At 38.8% G+C, this 26,592-nt stretch overlaps 1 protein-coding gene across 1 annotated transcript; it reads right to left on the bottom strand.

The window, feature by feature from the left end:
• Window positions 1-130: 130 nt before the first annotated feature.
• Window positions 131-26,285, bottom strand: iqgap3 (IQ motif containing GTPase activating protein 3). The gene is made up of 38 exons (XM_058747486.1): window positions 25,954-26,285; window positions 25,369-25,456; window positions 24,752-24,908; window positions 24,037-24,114; window positions 23,839-23,915; window positions 23,678-23,745; window positions 23,459-23,572; window positions 22,246-22,424; window positions 22,094-22,175; window positions 21,343-21,506; window positions 21,184-21,271; window positions 20,908-21,071; window positions 20,470-20,630; window positions 20,220-20,335; window positions 19,971-20,134; window positions 18,935-19,025; window positions 17,319-17,486; window positions 16,423-16,565; window positions 14,600-14,770; window positions 13,071-13,154; window positions 12,923-12,994; window positions 12,777-12,846; window positions 12,223-12,431; window positions 11,868-12,020; window positions 10,786-10,949; window positions 9,869-10,093; window positions 8,822-8,962; window positions 7,921-8,005; window positions 7,485-7,717; window positions 7,075-7,207; window positions 5,289-5,391; window positions 5,052-5,190; window positions 4,893-4,980; window positions 3,581-3,793; window positions 1,649-1,809; window positions 1,132-1,257; window positions 778-886; window positions 131-691 (listed from the first exon to the last, which is right to left on the bottom strand). The coding sequence occupies exons 1-38, from the start codon at window positions 25,982-25,984 to the stop codon at window positions 581-583; spliced, it is 4,923 nt and encodes a 1,640-aa protein (XP_058603469.1). The 5' UTR covers window positions 25,985-26,285; the 3' UTR covers window positions 131-580.
• Window positions 26,286-26,592: the final 307 nt, after the last annotated feature.

Genomic DNA, 26,592 nt, shown 5'->3' with positions numbered 1-26,592 from the left:
AGTTTACAGCTGAATGTCTGAAACTCCACTGAAACTGTGCCAAATCCTCTCCGTATGCATCAAACATGAGCAAACCACGAGAAAAACACGTGAATCCGATGAACAGAACACAAACACGGTTTATTCATGCAAAATGTTTTATTGGGAATAAAAACAGCTTATTAAAATGACATAAAAACAGACGAGAGGAAGAGAAAAGAATACAAAGAGATTTCAGAAGAGAAAATAGAGACAGAATGACAGAAAATATTTACACAGAATTATTAGTTTGAGACACTTTCCACTAAAATAGCGTTAAAAGAGCCTTAACTTCACCTGATAACCGCTGGATAACTAGCGTCACTAGTGTCCTCTTAGCGTCTGCCGTGATTCACTCCAATAAAGTAAAGCTTCGTTTTTAACGCACACTGAATATATATATATATATATAGTGCATGATAGTGTTTTGAATATATCCAGAGTCATTTTGAATAATAAAATAAAAGCAGCTTGATGCTCAAATGCAGAATGAAAACATGGAGTGTTTCTGTATTAATATAACAACAGTGTTACAGGAATATCAGCGGTCTGACGGATCAATTCACTTGAAGAATTTCTTGTTGAGGAGGAAGATGAGCAGATTGACGTTGACTTTGGCTTTATCAAACATCTTCATCACGGCGACCTCCTCGTACTGCAGCTGCAGCAGGTCCTGTACTCAAACATTGATTATTCCTCGTGTTTCGATCACACACACGGTTACAGCATCTGGAGATGCTTGCGGCAGTAAAGCGTCACCTGATATTTGAGCGGGAACTTCTCCATGTCCACGCCCATGAAACGAGCCTTCACCAGGAACGTGCCGTCCTCCTCGCCGCGGACGATATCAAAGATCACGTTCTTGAACCTGCAGACAGATCGGGAACAAACACTATGAAAGAAAGCATCTTTGATGAATATGAAAGTATTCATTTCTTTCAAAAAGACTCACAAAGAGCAACTTTAAGTCATTGAGTGATTCAGTCCATTCAACTCACTGAATCAGTCTGGATGAATCACTCAGACTTAGAATCAGTGTATTTGAACGCTGCATCAACCAATCAGCATCGAGCATGGGATCCGTGTTGTAAAGTGTGTGTGTGTGTGTCGTACTGTGTGACGGGCAGGTCTTCAATCTCCAGCAGAACTCCTTTCTCATGCAGACGAGCAGCTGTGTACGTGAGAGTCGCCGTCTTCTTCTTCCCTTTACTGTCAGACGCTTTCTTCCCATTGACTTTACTGACGGACACAGAGACAGAGAACATCACACACACCTTCACTTCATGTGTGTGTGTGTTGTACCTGTTGGTGAGGTTCTGCAGGTAGGTGTTGATGTGTGTGTGTGTGAATGTGTGTGTGTATATATGGTTTATGAGGACACAAATCTGTATAATAACATGGGTACTACAACATGAAGGTGGTTTATGAGGACGCTGCCTATGTCCCCGTAAACCAAAAGGCTTAAAAAACATACTAAATGGTGTTTTTTTGAAAATATAAAACTGCAGAAAGTTTCCTGTAAGGGGTAGGGTTGGTGTAAGTGATAGAAAATAGTTTGTACAGTATAAAAACCTTTTACGCCTATGGAGAGTCCCTACAATTCACAAAAACAAGCGTGTGTGTGTTGTACCTGTTGGTGAGGTTCTGCAGGCAGGTGTGGATGTATTGGCTGTAATAATCCACCTGCTCTGAGTGGAAGCAGCTCTTGCACTGCAGGCTGTTCAGTGTCTCTCTGAGTTTGACCAGCTCCGCCTGACGCCTCTGACGATACACACGCTGATGACGGATGTCCTACACACACACACACAGAGCAGAACGTCAACACACCCACACACTCACACTCACTCTCACACTCTCACTCACACACTCTCTCACTCACTCACACTCTCACTCACACACACTCTCACACACTCTCACACACACTCTCACACACACTCTCACACACACACTCTCACACACACTCTCACACACACTCTCACTCACACTCTCACACACACTCTCACACACACTCTCACACACACTCTCACACACTCTCACACACACTCACACACACTCACACACACTCTCACACACACTCTCACACACACACTCACACACTCTCACACACACTCTCACACACTCTCACACTCACTCACACTCTCTCACACACACTCTCTCACTCACACTCTCTCACTCACACTCTCACTCACACTCTCTCACTCACACTCTCTCACTCACACTCTCTCACTCACACTCTCTCACTCACACTCTCTCACTCCTCACACACACTCTCTCACACACTCTCACTCACACACACTCACACACACCTCTCACTCACACTCTCACTCACACTCTCACACACACTCTCACTCACACACACTCTCACTCACACTCTCACTCACACACACTCTCACACACACACTCTCACACACACACACACTCTCACTCACACTCTCACACACACTCTCACACACACTCTCACACACACTCTCACACACACTCTCACACACACTCTCTCACACACTCTCACACACACTCTCACACACTCTCACACACACTCTCACACACACTCTCACTCACACTCTCTCACTCACACTCTCTCACTCACACTCTCTCACTCACACTCTCACTCACTCTCTCACACTCTCTCACTCACACTCTCTCACTCACACTCTCTCACTCACACTCTCTCACTCACACTCTCTCACACTCTCTCACTCACTCTCACACACACTCTCACTCACACCTCTCACACACTCTCTCACTCACACTCTCACACACACTCTCACACTCACACACTCTCACACACTCTCACACACTCTCACACACACTCTCACACTCTCACACACTCTCACACACACTCTCTCTCACTCACACACTCTCACACACACTCTCACACACACTCTCACACACTCTCACTCCACACTCTCACACTCTCACACACACTCACTCACTCACACTCTCTCACTCACTCTCACTCACTCACACACTCTCTCACTCACACACACTCTCACACACTCTCACACACACTCACTCACTCACACTCTCACACACACTCTCACACACTCTCACACACTCTCACACACTCTCACACACTCTCACACACTCTCACACACACTCTCACACACACCTCACACACTCTCACACACTCTCACACACCTCACACACTCTCACACACACTCTCACACACACTCTCACACACACTCTCACTCACACTCTCACTCACTCTCACTCACTCTCACTCACACTCACTCACACTCTCACTCACACTCTCACTCACACTCTCACTCACACTCTCACTCACACTCACTCACACTCACTCACTCTCACACACTCTCACTCACACTCTCACTCACACACTCACTCACACTCACTCACACACTCACACACACTCTCACACACTCTCACACACACTCTCACACACTCTCACACACACTCACACACACTCTCACACACTCTCACACACACTCTCACACACACTCTCACACACACTCTCACACACACTCTCACACACACTCTCACACACACTCTCACACACACACTCTCATTCACACCTGACCGTCACACTCCAGACTCTGGTTACCTTGGCGATGAGCTGCAGGATGTGTGTGTGTGCGTCAGGAGAGCTGAGGGTCCCGATGGCCTCGAGTCTCCTCAGGTTCCTCTGGATCTTCCTCTTCTTCTCCTCCAGCGTCAGGTTCCCGTCTGCGATCAGCGATTGGTTCCTCTTCATCTTCTCTGGGGTTCGTGCATCTCTCTGAGCGCGCTGATGCATCATCCAGCCGTGCTGCACCTCCTGAACACACACACACACACACACACGTTGGGTTTTCAAGTTTTATGGGGACTTTCCGTAGATGTAGTGATTTTGATACGGTACAAACTGTATTTTCTATCCTCTGAGGCTAATGCTTTAAAAAATACATTAATAATAATAATAATAATAATAATAATAAATTCCTCATGGGGGCCAAGTAAAAATGTCAGGTTTTACCATCACATGTCAGCTCTGGACATGAGCACACATTGCTTTTATTTTACTTTTAAAATTAACTATTAAAGTTTTGAATTAATTTTCATATTTTGTTTTTATAATTATTTTAGTCGACTCTTTGGTAAATTTTGTTGTTTATGACCATATTATTAGTTCTTTCCCGTATATGTCTATATGACTGTTATTCATTTTTATTTGTTTTTAAGACACTTTGCACTTTTGCACACGGAAAATAAAATATATTTTTGATGGACCTTTTTTGGTCTGATTGTATTTTTCCAGTGTGCGGACAACTTCAGCTATTTGGTTAAAAATAAACTAAGAATTTAAGAAATGACTGATTTTATTAACCATTTTTATAGATGAATACACTCAGGTCCATATTTATTTGGACACAGGCACAATTTTTATTATTGTAGCTGTTGACCAAAACATATTCAAGTTACAGTTATATAATGAATATGAGCGTAAACTGCAGACTCTGAGCTTTAATCTGAGGGTATTCTCAACAAAATTGGAGGAAAGGTCAAGGAACTACAGCTCTTTAATATGTTCATTTATATTTATTTGTCCAATTACATTTGAGCCCCTGAAAATGGGGGGACTGTGTATAAAAATGGCTGTAATTCCTAAGCATTTTGTTATATTTGTGTTCAACCCCTTGAATTAAAGCTTAAAGATGCACTTTTGGCGAAAAGTTCTGAAGAACAAAAAAAGTTACGGACTGCAGCTTTAAAGTCTGCACTTCAGTTTCATCTTGATTGTTTTATTTTTAATTCTGTTCTGGTGGCATACAGAGCTGAAATTATGAAAATTGTGTCCCCACTTTTCACAAAAACAAACATGTGTGAGTATGCAAGTGTGTGTGTGTGTGTGTGTGTGTGGGCGGAGTCATCTGTACCTGATCTCTGGAGGCGGAGACTCGCAGCACCTCACTGAGTGCGTCACCAGCCTGCGTTCTGATCACATCGATGATCAGCTGCTTAGTGCTGAAGAACAACCAGACAGAAAATCAACCCAAACTCTTCATCATCATCATCATCGCAGAAGAGCAGCTCACCTCAGCAGGATCCCCCGCGCGTCAGGCTTGTCATCAGAGCCCTTGAAGACGTCAAACTTGCTGGTGAGGGTCAGAGAAACCTCCATCTTGGACAAAGTCTGCTCCGCGTTTGGATCTGAAGCGTTGAGCTGCCCTTCTCCTGTGCGCACACACACACACACACACACGGGCCGGGATGAAGTCTAAGAACACTGCTTAGGTACAGAACAGAGCAAATGACCGTGGAGCGTGACGAACCTACGAGATCCTGAACGGACGGCACCGAGCCCAGGTCCTGCAGCAGCTGCTGAAGAGGATCCGACGGATCGGGACACAGACAGTCCTGATGCTCCAGCAGCAGCTGCTCACAATCAAACATGACAATCTCATTATTACGAAATATGTATTGGCAAGATTCACACAAACATTATCTGTTATGTCTTACATGAACATTTAGTTAATGGCTGGGGAAAATCTGATGTGCATCATTATATTATATCCATGCATTACAGCAGGTCTCCATATAGATCTGTCTCAATGTTAATAAACAGTAAAGGAAAAGACGGAATCACTCGCTGCTCTTGATTAAACTACTGTTTATTTGCATCTTTGTTCTTATTTTTAATAAAGATAAAATAAAAAAATAACTATATTGTGATTAATAATATAGTAAATATTACAAAGAAAACATTGCAACGTTGCATGGTGATTCTGCTTTGGAATCTTTAACTTGATTTTTCTCGAAATCAGATCTGCTGCCTCTATTGCCTTCAAACGGCTGTCGCTCAGTCATTTTTTTGTCCGATTCCAACGAGTCATATAATTTTTGATGGTATTTTGGTTGAGTATGTGAAAATCAAAATAAATAATTTTTGAAAATTCCATCTCATTTTGCCAGCAAGGGTCACATATTTACCCAATTTGTGACCCTGCAACACAAAAGCAGTCATAAGCAGCACAGCTATATTTGTAGCAATAACCAACAATACATTGTATGGGTCAAAATTATACATTTTTCTTTTATGCCAAAAATCATTAGGAAATTAAGTAAAGATCATGTTCCATGAAGATATTTTGTATATTTCTTACCGTAAATATCTCAAAACTTCATTTTTGATTAGTAATATGCATTGCTAAGAACTTATTGATTTTCTCAATATTTAGATTTTTTTGCTCCCTCAGATTCCAGATTTTCAAATATTGTCCTATCCTTACAAACCATACATCAATGGAAAGATTATTTATTCAGCTTTCAGATGATGTATAGATCTCAATTTCGAAAAACTGACCCTTATGACTGGTTTTGTGCTCCAGGGTCACATTTGTGAATGTAATTTTGCAGTGTGAACTGAATGTGGTGAGATATAAAGACCGTGCATGCAAAAAAGCACGCATAATGGCAGTGTAGTCCAATTCACAAACAAGAGTTTCATTTTAGTGATATTCCACAATTTTGGCAAATTAAAATATTTGGCCAAAAAATTTGCTAAATATACTGTATGCACTATACTATACGTTCATATTCATATTGCCTGCTTTCATTATTGAATGTATGTTTTAAGAAATCATAAAAATAAGTTATTACAGCAACTTTAAATGTTTATTTTAACAACGAATTGGAGTAGAAACAATTATTTTTAATTTGCTTTCTGCTAGATGAAAACTTTAATGTCTGTTTTGGTAAAAAAAATTAAATTTTAGTGCATCACTTTCATCGGTTTCAAAATGAAGGAGTTTTTGCTCACTTAATGCAATTTCTGACTGGTTGTTTTGTATTTAAAAAATAAAATAGTATAATATTTATTTATGAAGCTGTTTAATTGCAGTGTTCATGATTATTTAAATACAAAAAAAACCCATCAAATTTTTAGCCAATGTTATGTACTATTACTGTGTAAACTGTCATAAGGATCATTGTTTTTTTAGTACCATATATTTATGTTTCCTTAAAAATGTGTAAACCATGATATATATATATATCTCATTATTGACCATAACTGTAAGAGTATCGTGATGTAATTTGTGCAGACAGACAGGCACTGACTCGGTGTGTGTTGATGAGTTCACTGATGGAGATGTAGATCACGGGTCTGTTGAGGATCAGCGTCTCTGAATATTCGTCGATGTTGAAGCGTTCCTCCGGCTCAGGCACGTCACACACAGCGCGCAGGAACTTCCTGTAGCAGGAGAGAACAGAGCGGTGAGACAGGAAGTGTGTGTGTTCCTCTGATATCAGTCACACACTTGAAGCGGCTGTGAATGTGTGTGTGTGTGTGTGTGTGTGTGTGTGTGTGTGAGACAGAGAGAGTGTGTGTGTGATGTGAGTGTGTGACAGAGAGAGTGTGTGTGTGTGTGTGTGTGTGTGTGTGTGTGAGAGAGACAGAGAGAGTGTGTGTGTGACAGAGAGAGTGTGTGTGTGTGTGTGTGTGTGTGGTGTGAGTGTGTGTCCCTCACCTGAAGCGGCTGTGAGTGTGTGTGATGTACTCGTTCAGGGCTCTCAGATGCGCTGAGTCTCCGTGGAAGTGTTTGAGCGCGGCGCTGTGCTGCAGGATGCGGGCGATGGAGCCCAGTGTTTTCCTCTGACCCGGCAGCAGAGCAGAACCGGCCCCGAACTCCACCACATCAAAGCCGTCCGGCGCCACGATCGCAGGGTTCATGTAGCGGTAGTAGATCAGGTTACCCACAATCTGAACACACACACACAAACAAATCAACAAATAAATCAGGAGAGGTTATTTTGTACATTTGAAATATATAATAAAATTAAATATATATATAAATAATTTCTACAAATAATTTAAAAGTAATCAAATATATTATGTATAATTTATAATTTTTATTTATTTATTTTAAATCTGAACCTTTTTTTTTTAACGTTTGATAGACGTACCTTGTACAGCTCGTCTTCACCGGCCTGAGGAAACTTCTCCTGCAGGGCGTCTCTCAGAACTTTAGCAGTATAACGCAAACCGTACCTGATTGAGACACACACAGGTATATTACACAACACCACATAACGAGTGTGAGAGAACACGTTTAAGCATTCTAACACAAGCTGAACACATGCAGTAGATTTAAGATCAGTGCGGAGAACACTGAATTTGGGAAAAACAGTATCATCAGTTTGTATCATCTAATATCCAGACTTTTTTTTCTGATTTTTGCAGCCCAAAATGACTGAATTTCCTGCAGACTTCCTTAAAAATTGAGGTAATATTTGGGGCATTTTTATGTTATGCACTTTGTTTTAGTGACAGTAAAAATACAATAAACTCTTGCAAACTGAACAAAATAAATTTCACTAATTATAACAAAATAATGTTACAAATGTATTATTATATTATCTTTTTTTATTATTAATCACATTTTTGGTGAAAAACTTTTGAGTTTGAGGCAAGTAAGATTTTTTACATTTACCTTAACATTTTATTCTTCAAATCCTGAAACGTTTTCATAATTGATAACCATTATTAATACTTGAGCACCAATAATTTATATTTGAGCACTGATTGAATCCGACTGATCATGTGACACTGTGTATTGCACAGAGCACAGTAGAAATAAAGGTGACTTTACCCTGAAGACTAGCATTGCATCACAGGAATAAATTATATTTTACAATATATTCACATTGTAATAATATTTCACAATTTTTACTGTATTTTTGATCAAATAAGTGTACCTTTGGTGAGCAGAAGAGACTCTTATATTCTTATATACTCTTATATATCTTCAAAAGCATCTAATATTAGACTCTGGCAGTAGTGTATGGGTGCACATGCGATACGTACGGGAGTTTGTGTGTGTTGCTGATGATGGCGTGTAAGACGCGCTCCGTGAGGTTCTTCAGGTTGGTGATGGAGATGCTCAGCCTCTGCTGGACCTCAGAATGACTCAAAGCCTCCTCGACGCTCACCTCATACGGCAAACAACTGAACACACACACACACACAGTTTCATCCTCACGTTCATTCATCTCAAAGTAACTCAAAGTAAGTGAATTCTCGCTTAAGTGTGTGTCAAACCAAAATTTATTTAGGCACCTTCAACATTTCTACAACAATCCCGTAAATTATACTTCCATGTGTGTACGGAACAGCAGTCACTCCCGCATTTACGTTACCATAGCAACATTTGGTATCTGCCATTTTTTGGCTAAAGACTCTTTCTGTCCGTAGATTTGAACTGAACTACCGCTGATAGACGCGCTGTGTTTTGTTTAAGCTCGGGAAGCTGCTTTACAGAGCGCTGTCTTGCAGTGTTGCCATGTCCTCATATTTACAAGCGCTTTTAGGCATGTTGTTTGGTCTTCGCTCATAAAGCTAGGCACTTTATGGAGTTATTAAAATGGTCTGTTGCGGATATGAGATGTATAATTTATTTGTTTTTTGTGCTCGTCCTTGTTGCTCGTCTCACATACAGACGAAGACATATTTCTGATGCACGTTTAAATACGTCATTAACTACACTGTAAAAAAAAAGAAAGAAAAAAAAGAAAAGTTGAGCAAACTTACAAATAAGGCAACGAGCTTCAGCAGATTTGAGTTCTCAACTTGTTTTAAGTTTTAAGTTGAGAACTCAAAAATCTCCTAAAAAATAAGTTGAGAAAACTCAAAAATCTGCTGAAGCTGGTTGCCTTAAATTTTTAAGTTTGCTCAACTTTTTTATTTTTTTTTATTTTTACAGTGTAGTTGTTCAGTTCAGGTCCGTACACACTGCATAGAATTTCTCTAAATGCGGTTGTCACTGCCGTATTTTAGTGAATTGTGTGTGCAGAACGCGATTAAGGAGTAAAAGGTGAACTGAGAACTGAATTTAACTGCAGTGTGTACACACACCTCTTCTGTCCCGTCTGGCTCTCCGTCTGGTTGATCCAGCTCTTGTAGATCTCCACAGGGTCGGTGCGGATGTTGAGGCTTCGGTCCTGAAGCACGTCTCTGATGGCGGGTCCCAGGACGTCCTTCAGCGCGTTCTGACCGCGAGCGTGACGGTAGAAACTCACCAGCATCTTGATGACGGTGGGACTTCCTGTGACCACTTCCTGCGGCCGGTCCACCTTCACTCTGCAGGTGTTTACCAACAAACATGTTTGATTGACAATAAATGAATCAGGAGCTTTGAATTGACTCTTCAAACTTCCTCTAACTTCAGTGCAGATCAATTCATGAAAGAACCAGGTTAAAGTCATTGTGAATATATTTAATGTATCCGACATGTACAGTCAAACCAAACATTATTCAGACTCCAGATATAATTTTTTATATACTAGTGGGTGCAGGACACTATAGTTCATTTATGTAAGTGAGGAGAGCAAAATAAAGTAAACTGTGACATATTAAACCCAAAAACTCTTCATAAAGTGGACTACCAGTAAAATTTGTGATCAAAAAATTATTCAAACACTTTGAGTTGAGCATGTTTTGCTTCAGTGTTTTTTCTTTAATTGCTAATGTGATGTTTTTACACACAGACTGAACAAAATGAAGTATTGCTTGGTAATTGGTTGAGCTAAATTGGTATTATCTAATTGTGTTCTTAAATTTAACATCTGACAGCTATTCAACCCAATTCATTAGTTATCATCAAGATTAATTTGTTCTGACGCAGTTTAACTCAGTTCTTCTCATATTTTATTACCATTTTCTAAACTGTAGTGAATAAACTGTGATAATGTGAGAAATATTGAAGGTGTCTGAATACATTTTGGTTTGACTGTCTATGAATGCATGTATATGAATGAGCTGTGTTTCTGTACTGGATCTCGTGGCGCAGCGCGGCGGTGAAGAGCTGCAGCAGCAGGAAAGCCTCTCTGAAGTCTGAGCCGTAGTTGAAGAGCGTGAAGATCACCGTCTCCATGAACCTGGTGCTTTTATTCTGAGGCATCAGGAAGATCAGCTGAGCCAGATACAGCGGCTGGGTCTACACACACACACACACACACACACACACACACACACACACACACACACACACGATTAAGAAGATTCTCAACATCACTGAGCCTTTTTAAAAGCAGGATCTAAACCCGCAGCGTTCACATGTTCAAGGCTCTCTAATGTCTGATTTTATAGCAAGTGTTTTAATTTGAATATTTTTTATTTAAAACCGTGTTATCTTTTATATTTTTAAGATTTAACTCGATTTCTGCAACTTTTATTTTAAAAGTATTTTAAATCTGATATCTTTAGGATTTAATAGATTTTTTAGCAAGTGTTTTATTTTTAATTTTTTTTTATTCAAATCTATATTTTTGATTTAACTGATTTTTAGCTCAGTTATTCACGGTTATTAATATTCACTGTTTATTTTAAAAATGTGATGTTTATACTTGTGTGATTTAATTAATTTTAGTGAGTTTTTAAAATTGTTTTTATTTTACAATTATTCTATTTATATATTTTAGAATGTTTTTTTTTTGTAAATGTTTGTTTTAAATATGATAATACGGTGCATTCAGAAAGTATTCACTCCCCTTCATTTATTTCATTTTGTCATGTTGAAGCTAAAGTAGTTTAAATAACAATTATTATTTTTATATCAAATCTACAGTCCATACCCCATAAAGACTTTCTAACACATTAGCAAAATTATCACAAATCTGTTTTGTCATTATGGAGTCTGAAGTATACAATTTATTTTATTTTTATGATTTAATTATTTATTAGCTTTATCATGAACTCACAAACCCCAGTTTGGGAAACTCTGATATAAATAAACTGTTTAGGGGCTGTTCACACTCTTGTGTTATGATCAGTGAGATGGAGCTCAACAGAAATAAACAGCTGAATTTACAGGAGAAGTGTGTGTGTGTGTGTGTGTGTGTGTGTGTGTATATACCTGCAGCAGGTAAAAGAGGTGCTGATAGGCCTCCAGTTTCTCTCTCTTCTCTTTACTGAGAGCTTTCAGGCCTTTGTGTTTGTCCAGAGCCATCATGTCACTCAACTGCTCCTTATTCTTCTTAGTGAGCTTCTTACAGTGAGACACCACCTCCTACAGACAGACAGACAGAAGACAGACAGACAGACGATCAGAAAGACAGACAGACAGACAGACGGTCATAGAGCAGACAGACAGACGGTCAGAAGACAGACAGACGGTCAGAAGACAGACAGACGGTCAGAAGACAGACAGACGGTCATAGAGCAGACAGACAGACGGTCAGAGCAGTGGATTCACCGCCGTCTCTCCTGACCTGCAGTGTGACTCTGTTGCGGACCAGCAGGCCGATCTTCAGGTCCATCAGGTCCAGGTCGGCCTCCAGCTGTCTGTTGGCCCGGATGGATCTGACCACGTCCTCTCTGAGACGCTGCAGCTCTCCCTCCTGACGGATGTCACTGTCTCCAAACTCCAGCAGGTGAGCGAACTTACGCACGACGGAGAGCGGCGGAGCGCTGGAGTGAACTGAACCACAGTCACACACATTCAACACTGACCGGTTCATCCACAAACACATCTGCAGCCAATCAGTTCGAGTCTTTCGACATGTGCTACATATTCTTGATGACGTGTGTCATGAATACTGTATTAATTTTATTTGCTCTTTAAGTTACCCAAGCATGTAATTTAACTAGTAATGATGCTGAAAATACAGCTGCGCATCACAGAAATAAATGACAGTTTAACAGATATTCACATAGAAAACAGCTGTTTTACATTATAAAAATATTTTATATATTATATATTTTTGATCAAATAAACTTGGTGAGCAGAACAAAAAAAATCTCAAACGTGTTTGCATTGACTGACCCAGTAAGTGATACTCCTCTCGGGTTCTGCTGGCTCTGAAGAACGCCTGGATCCGGATTATAGCTCCAACCTGAAATCAAACACAAACACGTGAACACGTATGACACACGCAGACACGCTGATGACGAAGCAGGTGTGATCCTCACGTGTCTCCTGAAGTAAGCGAGGCGGGCGAGGTATCTCCTGCGGGCGAGCCACATCTTCACCGTGGCCTGGATCTGAGCGGGAGGATCACACGTCAGTCCAAACACACACATACGTGTTCCTCGTGTGTCTGACTGCATTGTGTTTTACCTTAACAACAGCTCTCCAGTTCTGATAGAGATACTGCAGCCTGCGGTGATACTCTCTCTGCTGAACGAACCTCCTCCAGTGAGACTGAAGACACAAACACAGCACCGTAACACTCGCCGCATTGCATCGCAAGTGTAAACTGCATTACTGTTTATAGCGTTACAAAATGTAACTATATTATCATCCAGCTCTTTGGATACATAAGTATGTGCAACATTTTAGACCTTTTTTAAGACCAAGTAAATAAACTGAATGGAACACAATATATCAGTGTGGTCTCTAAATGTTAATGTCTTGTATTTGCAACACTTCAAAGTTTGAAAGCTCCCAAACATTAGAAATAACTTTTAACACTCTGTATTTTTGTCTTGTTTGCCAGTGCAAATGTCTATAGATTCTTAAATCACATTTACTTCAGAAGCAAAATGACATAAGATTTTTTTTTTTTTTGAGAAATTCAGAGAAGTTCTTCTGGATTTAGTCTCAGTTTGTTCTGGTTCTTCACATCATTCCAGACAGACTGATGATGATCAGATCACATCTCTGTGTGAAGCACTAAAATCTCACTCGATTATTACAATTAATGGCTAAATGAATGTTTCACTGCAAAAAATGCTTTTCTTACTTACATTTTTTTTGTCTCGTTTCCAGCCAAAATATCTAAAAATTCTTAAATCAAGAAGGATTTTCTAGACAAGTAAAAATTGTCGTCTTAAGTCAAAATTAAGTGAGTTTTTGCTTGAAACAAGCAAAATAATCTTGTTTTCTGTTTGAAATAACATTATAATTTTTTACCCCATTGGCAGATTATTTAGCTTGTTTCAAGCAAAAACTCACTTAATTTGGACTTGTTTTTTTCTTTTCTTCTGAAACTAAGACAATTTTTACTCGTCTAGAAAATCCTTCTTGATTTAAGAATATTTAGAAATTTTTGCTGGAAATGAGACAAAAAATCTAAGTAAGAAAAGCATTTTTTGCAGTGTTGGAAATATAAACTGATATTTCCTCTTGACACTCCAGCAAAAGATAGAAATAACTGACTTAAAACCATTTTTTAGCTGCTGAAAATACTAGTGTTTTAATAATTAAAAAATTTAATCACACAGCTCTAATCTTTTAAATGCGACTATAAAAGATGAAGATATTAAGATATTATAAACATTAACATATGATTTTCTGTAAAGCTGCTTTGAAACAATGTGTATTGTGAAATAAATCTGACTTGAATTGTTTTTTTATTTCACACAATCATTAGTCATTCATATGATTTATTATTTGATTATTTTTAGCATTATATTAAGTATTTTTATTGTTTATTCATTTATTATGTTTCTATATTTCATATTAATTTTTCCTTGCTTAATGCATTTTCATTGTTGTTCAATCTCATGTTTGCGGGGGTTTCATGAACTCTTGTCTGTATGAATAAGAGACAGACGAGAGGGAATGTTTATGGGATGGGTTCTGGTATAACAGTACATAATTGAATTATTATCTGGCGTGGAGACCCGCTCTAACATGAGTCTCACCTGGATGGTGATGACGGCGGGCAGCTGTGTGTTCAGGAAGTGTAGTCGCTCGGCGAGCGTCTGTCGCAGCAGGAATCCTCGCATGCGCGCCTGCAGCATCAGCACCAGCGGCTCACTGGCCTTCCACTGCGCACCTCTGCTGTGAGCCGCAGTCACACTACTGCACACGGCCTGCAGGGGGCGGCACACGATACACATCAGCTACCTCAGCACGAGTGTAAGACCATTTCTCTCTCTGACCAATACAGAAAAATTAATGCATGCATTTATAACTAGCAGGCTTGACTATTGTAATGCCCTCCTTTCAGCTCTACCAAAGAACACAATTAATCAACTACAACTAATGCAAAATACTGCTGCTAGAATATTGACAAAGACTAAAAGACAGATGACATTACACCTGTGAGCTTTCGTATTGATTTTAAAAATCTTTTATTAGTTTATAAGGCATTGCATGGACTTGCTCCAGAACATCCTTCAAAAATGCTTGTAGTATACGAACCCAGGACTCTTAGGTCTTTAAACTCTTTTCTTTTAACTGTCCTCATAGCAGAACTAAAACATTTGGTGATGCTGCTTTAAGCCGTTATGCTAACAACCTTCCAGAGAACAAAAAAAAAAGATGTGCTGAAAGCATTAATAGTTTTAAGTCGAAATTAAAAACTCACCATTTCAGTCTGGCCTTCCTGAAATGTCCTGTAAAATCTTAGTATATTGTATATTTTGTGTCCCCCCTTTAATTAAATGTTTTTTTGCTTTATATCTTACATTTTAATAATTTATATTTTAAACTTTGTTCTTGTATTTTAATGGGTTATTTACATTTTGTATTTGGTGCATTTTATTGTTTTGTATTTGATTTCTTCTTGCTTGTAAAGCACTTTGAACTGCATTTACTTGTTTGGAAAAGTGCTATATAAATAAACGCTTGCTTTCTTGTTTGCAGTGTTGGGTAAGTTGCTCTAAAAAAAGTTATTAATTACATGTTCAACAGTGTAATTAGATTACTGTACAAATTACTCTCTCCAAAAAGTATTTAATTACTTATTACTTTCTAAATCCTATATCAACCTCAACCAGTTAATGATACAAGATTAGACATGAAACACTTCTTTTAATTCTTTCAAATAAATAACAGATAACTACATACATTATTATTCTGGTCACACTTTACAATAGAGTCCGAATATCACTCTTAACTATGACTTTTGCCTCAATATACTCCTAACTACTGCTTATTAATACTTAGTAGTTGTTAAGTTTAAGAACTGGGTAAGATTAAGGATTTGGAACAAGGTCTTGCAGAATAAGACATTAATATGTGTTTTTTAAGTAATAATAAACAGCTATTATCTCAGTAATATTCATGCTAATAACCAACTAGTTAATATTGAGAACTGGACACTAAAGTGTTACCAATATTTTTTATTTAACTCACCAAAGTATTTAAAGTGAGAAGAGTACATAAAAAGCATGCATTTTAAGGTTAGACTTCAAATACTGATGTTAAATCCACTATTGTATTGTATATAAATGTTCTACAGTCTATACACAGTATTAAGTTCAATTACATAAGAAGTAACTGTAATTAAATTACAGTAACTAGTTACTCCCAACACTGGTTGTGACTAGACGGGATACAGCTCCAACCAGAAACTAATAATTTTATTTAATTTTTTACCTATTAGATTGTGTTTTATTAACGTCTACACCGACCCCTTACAAGAATGCAAAAACAGTAATTATTTTTGTACAGTGTGGCAAAAATGACGCTGTATTGATGTGCATTAACCGTTTCACTGGTTCAGGTGTGTGTGTCTCACCTGTATCTCCTCGCGTGTCAGGAAGGTGCTGTTCTGGACGAAGCCTTGAGGTCTTTCCCAGGTGCCCTCCAGCTTCTGCAGATGAAAGAAATAAGAGCTGCTGTCTGGCAGCTTCGTCCTCATCCACAGGCTTCTGTTATCACCTGTTCAACACACAAACACACACTTAAACATCACTGGGATCATACAGGAGGAGTTTCAGTGTGAATCACGCAGGTGCAGTCAGCAGTGCAGACGTATGAATTTAAAACAAGGATCATATTTGTGTCCCTGGAGTAAATAAGCTGAATAACTAATCTTTCCATTGATGTATGGTTTGTTGGACAATATTTGTCTGAGATACAACTATTTGAAAATCTGGAATCTGAGGGTGCAAAAAAATCTAAATATTGAGAAAATCACCTTTAAAGTTGTTCAAATGAAGTTCTTAGCAATGCATATTACTAATCAAAAATGAAGTTTTGATATATTTACAGTAGGAAGCTTACAAAATATCTTCATGGAACATGATCTTTACTTAATATCCTAATGATTTTTGGCATAAAAGAAAAATGTATAATTTTGACCCGTACAATGTATTGTTGGCTATTGCTACAAATATACCTGTGCTGCTTATGACTGCTTCTGTGCTGCAGGCTCACTTCTGTGCTGTGTTTGTGTTGAAGTCAACATGTCCTCTACATGCAACAAGAGACTGCATCCACTCAATCAAATGTTAAAGCTCAAGGACTGTGCAAGCATAAAATGAACAGCATTAATCCCTGCCACCGAACCCTACGCTCATGATCCACAGGGACCATAAGAACTCTGGACGCTACACACTGGATGCAGCAGCTTGTCCGGTCCAGTTGTGTAACAAAGGTCTAGTTGTGTGTGTGTGTGTGTGTTAGACTGACCCTCCAGTGTTTTGGCGCGGAGCAGGGCGGTCAGCTCCGTCTGATACCCATCAGCACATTCAGAAACCACGCTCCGCAGCGCCACCTCTGGCAGACGCAGAACACGCAACGTCTGAGACGCTCGGCCCTCCTTAACAGCCTGATTGACCGCCGCCAGACCCAGACCCACTGTACAGAACACACACACACACACACACACACACACACACACAGAGGAGTTAGCATTTGTACTGGAAATATGATATGATAAACTCTTACAATCTAAAGCTGTAGGGCATGTAACAGTTACATTAAGGCGAGACACTACAGGTCAATAAGGGAAAAAAAAAATACAGTAGCACTTTATTTTAAGGTGTCCTTGTTACATGTTACATAAACATACTTTTATAATAACAATAAATTATGCATAATTACATGCAAGTAACCCTAACCATTTAGTAAGTACATGTAGTTAATTAATATTACTCTGTACTTAAATGTATAATTACACTGTAACAAGGACACAAAAAAAAAAAAAAAAAAAAAGTGTAACCAAAAATTACCCAGTTTCTGAAAAATGATGTTTAAAATACACAAATGAGACCATTTCTAATTAAATATGCACCAAAATGCATACACTTCCAGCAAATAAATCCGAACATTGGATAAAGCCAGGTTCAAAATTCCAGTTTGATTTTGTTGACATTAAAATTAAAGGTTTTTCTAGACGGGGATTTTAGATTTCTCTCTTTAATCACTCCATAAATCAGAAAATACTGTCAACAGACAGAAAACAAACATTTTGTAACCATGTTTTTAGGAGTAAAATGTTACATAAATCAGTGTGAATGAAAGGAATAAAACTGTAGTTTGGTGTATGTAAAGATATGGATTAGAATTGACACAAATAGATAAAGTGCAATAGCAAAAACACTTAAAACATGTATTTTGGATATATATATATATATCTATATATATTTTTTTTTTTTTACTAGTCTGAAGGCTCTCTTCAGAATAGTGAAAAGAAAACAACCAAAATACACGTTTAAGTATTTTTGTTATAGCACTTTATCCATTTGTGTCAATTCCAATCCATACCTTTAAGAAAAATGTTCTTTATTCTATGATATAGAAGCAAAATTGACCAGTGCAGGGGTTAAAGCACATAAAAAAAATCTTTTGACAGAAAATCTTTCCTCGGCCAAACCCATAAGAGCAGTTTTTCTTCTTCTTGTAATTAAGAGTATAGTGAGTATATGCTTTACTACACAAATGAAATACTCAAAGAACATTTGCATTTAAAGAAAGGCAATTTTGAACTGCATTTCTATTATTTACACACTCTCAGTGTGTCCATAACTGACATGCTAGCTTAATACATAAACTCTTGTTTTTAACAAGGTCAATACCCCCCCTCTCCCGCCACCACACGCGCGCAATTCTGACCAATCAGAAGTGATTGTGTGGTTAAGAGCCAGCTGTTTCGGCAACTTTAAGCCCTGCCAGTGCATAAACAGCAATGGTTCTGGCTGTAGTGTCTTGCCTAGAATTAATTTCTTTTTTTTATCCATCAGAAACCCTTGCAGTTATACTATGTGTGTCAAGTGTATCATGTGTGTTTGTGTGCGTTCACTCACTCTTCAGCGCTTTCTGAGTGTCCTGATTGGCCAGTCTCACACCTTCCTGAATGTCAGCCAACCAGAGCTCAGCTCCAGGGTCACGGCTCAACTACACAAGACAACATCTTCATTCACACGTTCAGATTCAACACAGAGCAAGACTGCAACCTGATATTCAGGATTCAGATGCAATCAAATTGAATACATTTAAAGGTGCATGGGTTTTGTTTTTGTTAAAAACAAACAAAAATCAAAGGAAATACTAAGAAAATCAGTTCAAAACGGTCTCCTTGCTTTACCCCAAATCACAAGAGTAGACTTATTATAAATAATGATTCATAATTTGAGCTGTTGACTCAGTTTTACATCATTTCTGTACAAAAAAAGATGAAGACTACGATTTCACACGAGTGCTATGTTCTTACCAGTGTTATTTTAATATCATCAAGATACTATTATAATTTTAATAAGGTTTTGAATTAATATTTATTTTTGTATTTTGTTTTCATTTCATTTTAATTAAATTTTTTGTGACTTTGTTGTGAGGTTCTGACATTGTTAGTAGTTAACATTTATTTTAAGTAATGAAAATGAACTTTTAATGGTTTTAGTTAACTATAATAACCTTGTTTTTTATGTAAATTCTTACTTAATTTTAATAATAACATGCAATAAGTAAATCAAAGTATTTAGAGACTGCTTAGACAGTGAAATATAGATAGCATAAAAATAAATAATAATAAAGATAGCATAAAAATAATACACAAATTATGAGCAGTATTTGAACTTACAATTTCTGAACCAAAGTTTAGTAAAATAGTTCTCACCTCACTGAGCAAATGTTATATCTAAATGTCAGTAACATTATTTATTTTAAAACATTCATGTATTTAATAGGTCAGAACAAAATGTTACTTGTTCAGGGAGCATTTTATTCAGATCCATGCCTTGTAGCATGTACTTCTTACTGTCAGTATTACTGTATTTGTGTGAAAGCACAACCCACAATCCTGATGTAGTACAGTAAAACAGCAGGGATTAGTGAAGGGGTCACCTCAGCTTTGTGTTGTCTGGCGCGGGTCAGAACATCATGGTAGCGTCTGGCGTTGAGCGGGAAGATGTCCTGCAGGCCGCTGGAGGGCAGCATCAGCGCCGAGAGCGTCTTCTGAGGATCGCTGCGGCTCAGAGCCTGATTGATCAGACCGATGATGAGAATCTCTGCGGAGATCAACAAACAGAACATTACTTACGCTGCTGACTAATTATTATAATCAGTTTAAAATCACATGTGTGATGAACTGACGTTCATGTTCCTCGTGAGCAGCCGTGTTGACGGAGTTCAGTCCCGTCTGCAGGTCGTTCCAGGTCAGAAGAGCTTTACCTGCCCTCCTCTTCAGCTCACACAGCTCCTCGAAATACCTACACACACAGTTTGACATGAAATAATCGTCAGAAAATATAATTTTTTGAACTTTTACTGGATAACTATGTATCAGACGACAGATGTGCAGTAGATGAGTGTGTGACAGGTTTTGATGAGTGAAGGGTCAGACCTCTGGATCAGACTGTCATCGATGTCGGCGAGTCCGGCTGCAGGACTGACCAGCGTAGCACCGAACGCACCGAAGTCTTGAACCTCCACGGCCTGATTAACCAGAGCCACCGCAGACAACATCTCCACCGCGACAAACAACTCCTCCTGCTGCAGCTCACCCTGCACACACACACACACACACACACACACACACACACACACACACACACACACACACAGACACAGTAAGCTTTTTTACATAAGAGTTTTACATGTTATACTTAGTTCATATGGAAAAATGTTTGCCAGTCAGAGCAGCTTTACGAATGTGTGTGTGTGTGTGTGTGTGTGTGCGCGTGTGTGTGAGTGAGTGAGTGAGTGTGTGTGTGTGTGAGAGTGAGAGTGAGTGTGTGTGTGAGTGGGTGAGTGTGTGTGAGTGTGTGTGTGAGTGTGTTACCTGTGGACACTGGTGCTGCAGCGGTGCCAGCTCTCTCTGATAAAGCTCTGCAGCAAACGGATAAACGTCTGGCAGATGAGCATCTGGATTCATTAAAGCTCGAACCGTCTGACGAGCTTCTCCGCGCCGCACGGCCTCGTTTATTTTACACACCGCCTGCTGCACTGCACACACACACAAACAAACTCACATTCACAGACCGGCCTTTTCCACAGCTCACGCACTAATGAACAGGCCTGCATTGCTACGAGAGAGTGTTTTAGATGCATCACTGACAGGTCCGGTCTCTCTGCGCCTCCTCATTGGCCACACTGATGCCCTCCTGCAGCTCATCTCTCTCCAGAGGATCCACGCAGCCCAGATCCTGAAACACACACCTCAGTCAGCGGCGTATGGTGCGAGTATGAGTGTGTGAGATGATCGTGAGCGTCTCACCAGGGCTTTCTGCTCTCGGTCAGCGGTCAGCTGCTCCAGGTACCAGCCGGCGTGATCCCGGATCAGTCCTGTGAGCGCCAGACTGGAGTTCTGCAGAGCGGAGATCAGTGCCAGAGAATCAGCGCAGTCCAACGCCTCTTCCACCCGCTCCACCGCCGCCCGCACTGCAACACACACACACACACACACACACGGTCATCATCCAACAGCAAACTCCGCTCAATGAAAACTCCGCAGAGAGAAATAAGAAATTATGCTTAACTTCATTAAAATGAAGTCTGCTTTTAGGAATATTACGATTTTTTGCAGTATGTTTACAAAATGCAATTTGTCATAATTAAGCACATAATTTTCATTACAGTGAAGAGAAACTGCCATGAAATTGTCAAGTCACCTTTATTTATATAGCGTTTAACAATACAGATTCTGTCAATGCAGCTTTTGTTTACATAATGTGTACTGTGTATATTTATTATGTATATATAAACACACACATGCATGAATATATTTAAGGAAAATATGTTTACGTTTATATTTTAAATATCTATGACGTAATTTATATGAATATAAATATATACATGCATGCATGCGTGTCTTTATATATACACAGCACACACACACATATATTATGTAAACAAAAACTTTTATTTTGTATGTGATTAATCGTTTGACAGCACTACTATTTAATATATTTTTCACTTTTGATTTTGTGGTGAAATGTGACCCAGACATGTGTTGTTTAGGGACTCACTGTTGACTCTGTTAACGCAGTCTTGTATCTCTCTCTGCGTCAGATATTCCTCATAGATGTCTTTCTCTGCTGATCCGTTTCCCTGAAACACACAGAATCATTCGCATCCGCTCCGCAGCAGTGTGTTTATCTCTCTGCTGTGAGGTTCTCACGTGTGTCCGCGCTCGCGCTGCTTTCTGAAGACGCGCCTGCCGCAGCATCTCCTGATAGACGGCCATGAGTGTGTCCTGCAGAGCGGTCAGCATGGCGCTGGGGTTCCTCAGGGCCTGAGCGGTGACCTCCACACAGCCTCGATCTACCGCCTCGTTGATGGCGATCACAGCCGCATGCACTGCAGACACGACACAAACATCTCACATCGTCATTCTGCTCGCCGCGGACTTGTGTTTAAGAATCAAGTGTGTTTTTCTGTGCCACTAACTTGGTTCTTACTTGTAATGCTTATGGTTTTGTTCGAATTGGCAAATGAAGAGGACATTTAAACATTAGTTCTGATCACACTGCTGTTCTTCCTCAGTGTTTTTAATCTTGTTTTCCAGTACAAACATCTAAAGATTCTTTTGCACATTTACTTGGGATGCACAGTGACAAAATATTCATAAACAAAACTAATATCCGTCAATGAGGTCAGAAAAAAAAACTTTTCTCTTATTTTTCTGACTTTACTGGCAGATATTTTTTCTTGTTTTAAGCATAATTTCACTTCTTTTTAATCAGTTTCTCAAGACTCATCTTATGCCATTTTGCATCTCAAGTAAAGTATCTTGAATTAAGAAAGTTTAGATATTTGTGCTGAAAAACAAGAATCTTTGAAAAAATTGATCTGTGTATTGATCTGGATCAGGGTTATTATACTCAACTAAAATTAAATCCAAATCCACTTGAAATATAATAAATGTTAACTGAAGTAAAAAAAAACAAAACAACAATAACTTTATTTCAGCAACATCTCATTTTAATGTAGTTTAACCTGATTTATTAAAATAACCAAAATTGAAATAAAAATGAAACTATATAGACAAAAAAAAAACCTACAAAAAAAAAAAAAAAAACCTACAAAAAAAAAGCAAAATACACAAAATTATAAAGTAAAAAAAAAGAAGTTTAAACAATAAATAATAAAAATATTAATAAATAGCAATAATAAAATATTAATAAAAACTACAATAGTATCTCAGTGATACTAAAACAACACTGATCTGGATGCATAACTTTTTTTTAATGTACTTTATTTACCTATTTATTTTAATTGTATTTTAGCGCTTAATGTAATTAGAAAGGTGCTTTTATAAACGTAATTATTCATCATATTATAAAAATCCTGAGCAAAAAGCATGACTTTCGCAGTGCAGGCTTGTGTTTTACCTGCGGCCTCATCCACAGAGAGCTCGTTAGCCAGGATTCCTCCAATCTTACTGAACGCTGGCATCTGAATGCCATATTTATCCAGCTCCAGCTTCATGTTATTGATCTCCTCCTCTGCAGAACATGTCAAACACTTTATAAAACCGATAGCTGTGCTTCTGCATCAAGCGCTTTAAAAACACGCAATGTAGAAACAGCGGTAAAAGTATAGAGTTTCACCTGTGAACTTGACCTTCCCGCAGAGGTCGTGGATCTGAGGGGCGAGTCCCAAACGAAACAAGTACCAGCTAACACAAGAGATCAGAAACCAGAGAATCGTTAATAACACAACCTCAAACTGCAATAAAACACACAGAATTTGATTATAATCATGTCCAGACCTCAGCGCGTGAATGCAGTAAACGGCTCTGGGCATGTTCTTCTTGTCGTACACATCCGTCGTCTCTGGATGGAAGATCTGCAGAACACATCAGGAATCTTCTTCAGTAATGTGCACAGTTCATTAGAGTTAATGTTCGTGCTGTAGAGCGACTGCAGTGCATCATGGGATAAAACGCAGACAGAAGAGTGTGATTTACCGCCGGCAGGCCGACCTCCATCATGGCGCTCCTCCAGTGGTTGATGTTGTCTGTGTGACGGAACTGAAGCCCAGTGGCCTGAACACGAGACATCAGATCATGTTTAACAGCAGCAACAGACTAAACTGCACACAATCAATCACTGTGTCATCATTTACCCCTCATTTATTCCAAACCTGTGTGACTTTTTGAAACATAAAAGATGATGAATGAACGAGGAATGTTTCGAACCGTTACAGTTCACACTGATTTCTATTATAAACTGCAAAAAATGAATATCGTCCTCAGTATTTTTGTCTTATTTTCCAGTGCAACTATCTAAACATCCTTAAATCAAGAGACTGTATTTGAAAAGCTAAATTTAAGAGATTAAGTCTTGTATTCTGAAAAATGCATCAAAATTAGTTACTATCTGTCGATAGGAGTTAGAAAAATCCACTTAATTCAAACGGAAACAAGTTTATTTTTCAGACCCCAACAGCAGATGTTTGTTTGTTTTAAGCAAAATAAACACTTAATTTTGATGCATTTCTCAAAATAAGACTTAATATGTCGTTTTGCATCTCCAATACATGCGTCTTGATTTAAGAACATTTAGATATTTGTACTGGAAAACAGGACAAAGATCCTGAAGAAGAAAATCATTTTTTGCAGTGATACATAACCCACTGATGCCAAAGGCACATGTACATCAGCGCAGTCATGAATCGCTGACCTTGTACCGCTCCTGGTCCAGATCGTAAATCTTCTTCAGTGGAACCACACGAGGAGCGAAGCAGTGGCCGAGTTTAGCCAGATAAACGCCGTTCCTCAGCGCCTCCTCCAGCTCGGTGGGAGCAGGTAACTCCTCCTTCAGACACGCCTCCATCCACCTGCACACAGCACAGGTGTTTCCACAGGTCCAGCTTAACACTAACCAAATCATGATCAAAGTAGCTGACAATGATGATTTGGATCTCTGCTCTTATACTGTAACATTTATATTTTAAACCTTTTTCCACCCGGTGTATATCATTCATTTATAACAGTCTTCAAGGTGGATGTCATTTGAAGGAAAGCACTGAACCCAGTGTGGAATAACACACTTTTATATATTTATTTTTTTATGATTAATTAAACTTATAGCAGTATACAGATCGCTTGGTGGTCATCTGAGACCCTTTTATAATCTTTCATAGAGTATTGATTATCAAAATCTAATTGTTAGAACACTTTACAGATAAGAAGACAGTAAAAACACACCTCACAGCAGAACCTGTGTTTGTGTGTGTGTTACACATGTGTATGCTTTAAAGGTGTAGGTGTGTGTGTGTGTGTGTGTGTGTTTTGCACCTCTTGGCCTCCTCCAGACGGCACAGGTATTGATAAGCCACATTCTGAATCCTCTGTTCATCCATTTCCTCTGCGGTCAGACGCTCATCTGAAATCAGCATCAGCGGAGAACAAAAACCACATCTGACCTCAATACAAAACCTCAATCGCATTCAACACCAACATAAAACCTCAGTCGACCTCAACACAAAACCTCAGCCACATTTAGCACCAACATTAAAGCTCAATCATATTTAACATGTCAATCTCACACACATTTACTTAGCTATCTGAATGGTGACATTACATAGACTTCTATTGTTTTTATATACAGATGCTAATCCAACCCACACCCCTAATCCCTAACGCTACCCCTCACAGAAAACTTTCTGCATTTTTACAAATTAAAAAAACAACAACTTTACAAATTTGTCCCCAAAATATGGTTAGGTAGGTACACACACACACACACACACACACACACACAAACACACAAACACACACACACACACACACACACACACACACACACACACACACACACACACACACACACACACACACACACAAACACTTCAGGTGGAAGTTTTTTATTTCAGTACTTACAGCCAGACCGGACTTGAACACCGTCCCCCATCTCTGTGTTGTCGATATCTGATCAATATTTCGATAACGTTAACGTTAGATCAATACAAACACACGCGCTGATCTCTGACAAGCGACGTGATTCACTTCTTATCAAACCGCTTCTGTCTGAAGCCGCGAATTAGTGACGCTCTCTCTCTGTAGTGTTCAATAAATATCTAATACATCTATATCGATGACTAGGATTAAACTCTCATTCGGTTCTTATTAATAATTTAACGATAAACGACGCCTGAAAACGCGAACGCTCCGGTCTGTCAGTTGTTTACGGTTTGAATATCCCGCCCGCTCCTCATTGGCTGCGGCGCGGCTCCACCCACCTGATGATGGCAGGAAGAGCCGCTGCGCATTATGGGTAATGTAGTTTAACCGTGTTGTCAAAAAACAAACCAGAGAAAAACAGAATAGTCATCGTGTTTAATCGTGTATTGCTCATCTTTTAAGGTTTTCTACAATGTTCTGGAGATTCTTTTGGAACGTAAAACAATTTATATATATATATATATATATATATATATATATATATATTATAAAATACAAAGATGTAAATTTTTTTCCACCTAATTTATCATTTAGGTAAATGATATATAAATAATGTAG

This window comes from Onychostoma macrolepis, chromosome 16, assembly GCF_012432095.1.
Source record: "Onychostoma macrolepis isolate SWU-2019 chromosome 16, ASM1243209v1, whole genome shotgun sequence".
Taxonomy (NCBI): Eukaryota; Metazoa; Chordata; class Actinopteri; order Cypriniformes; family Cyprinidae; genus Onychostoma; species Onychostoma macrolepis.
This window is presented reverse-complemented; position numbering and strand designations above follow the sequence as displayed.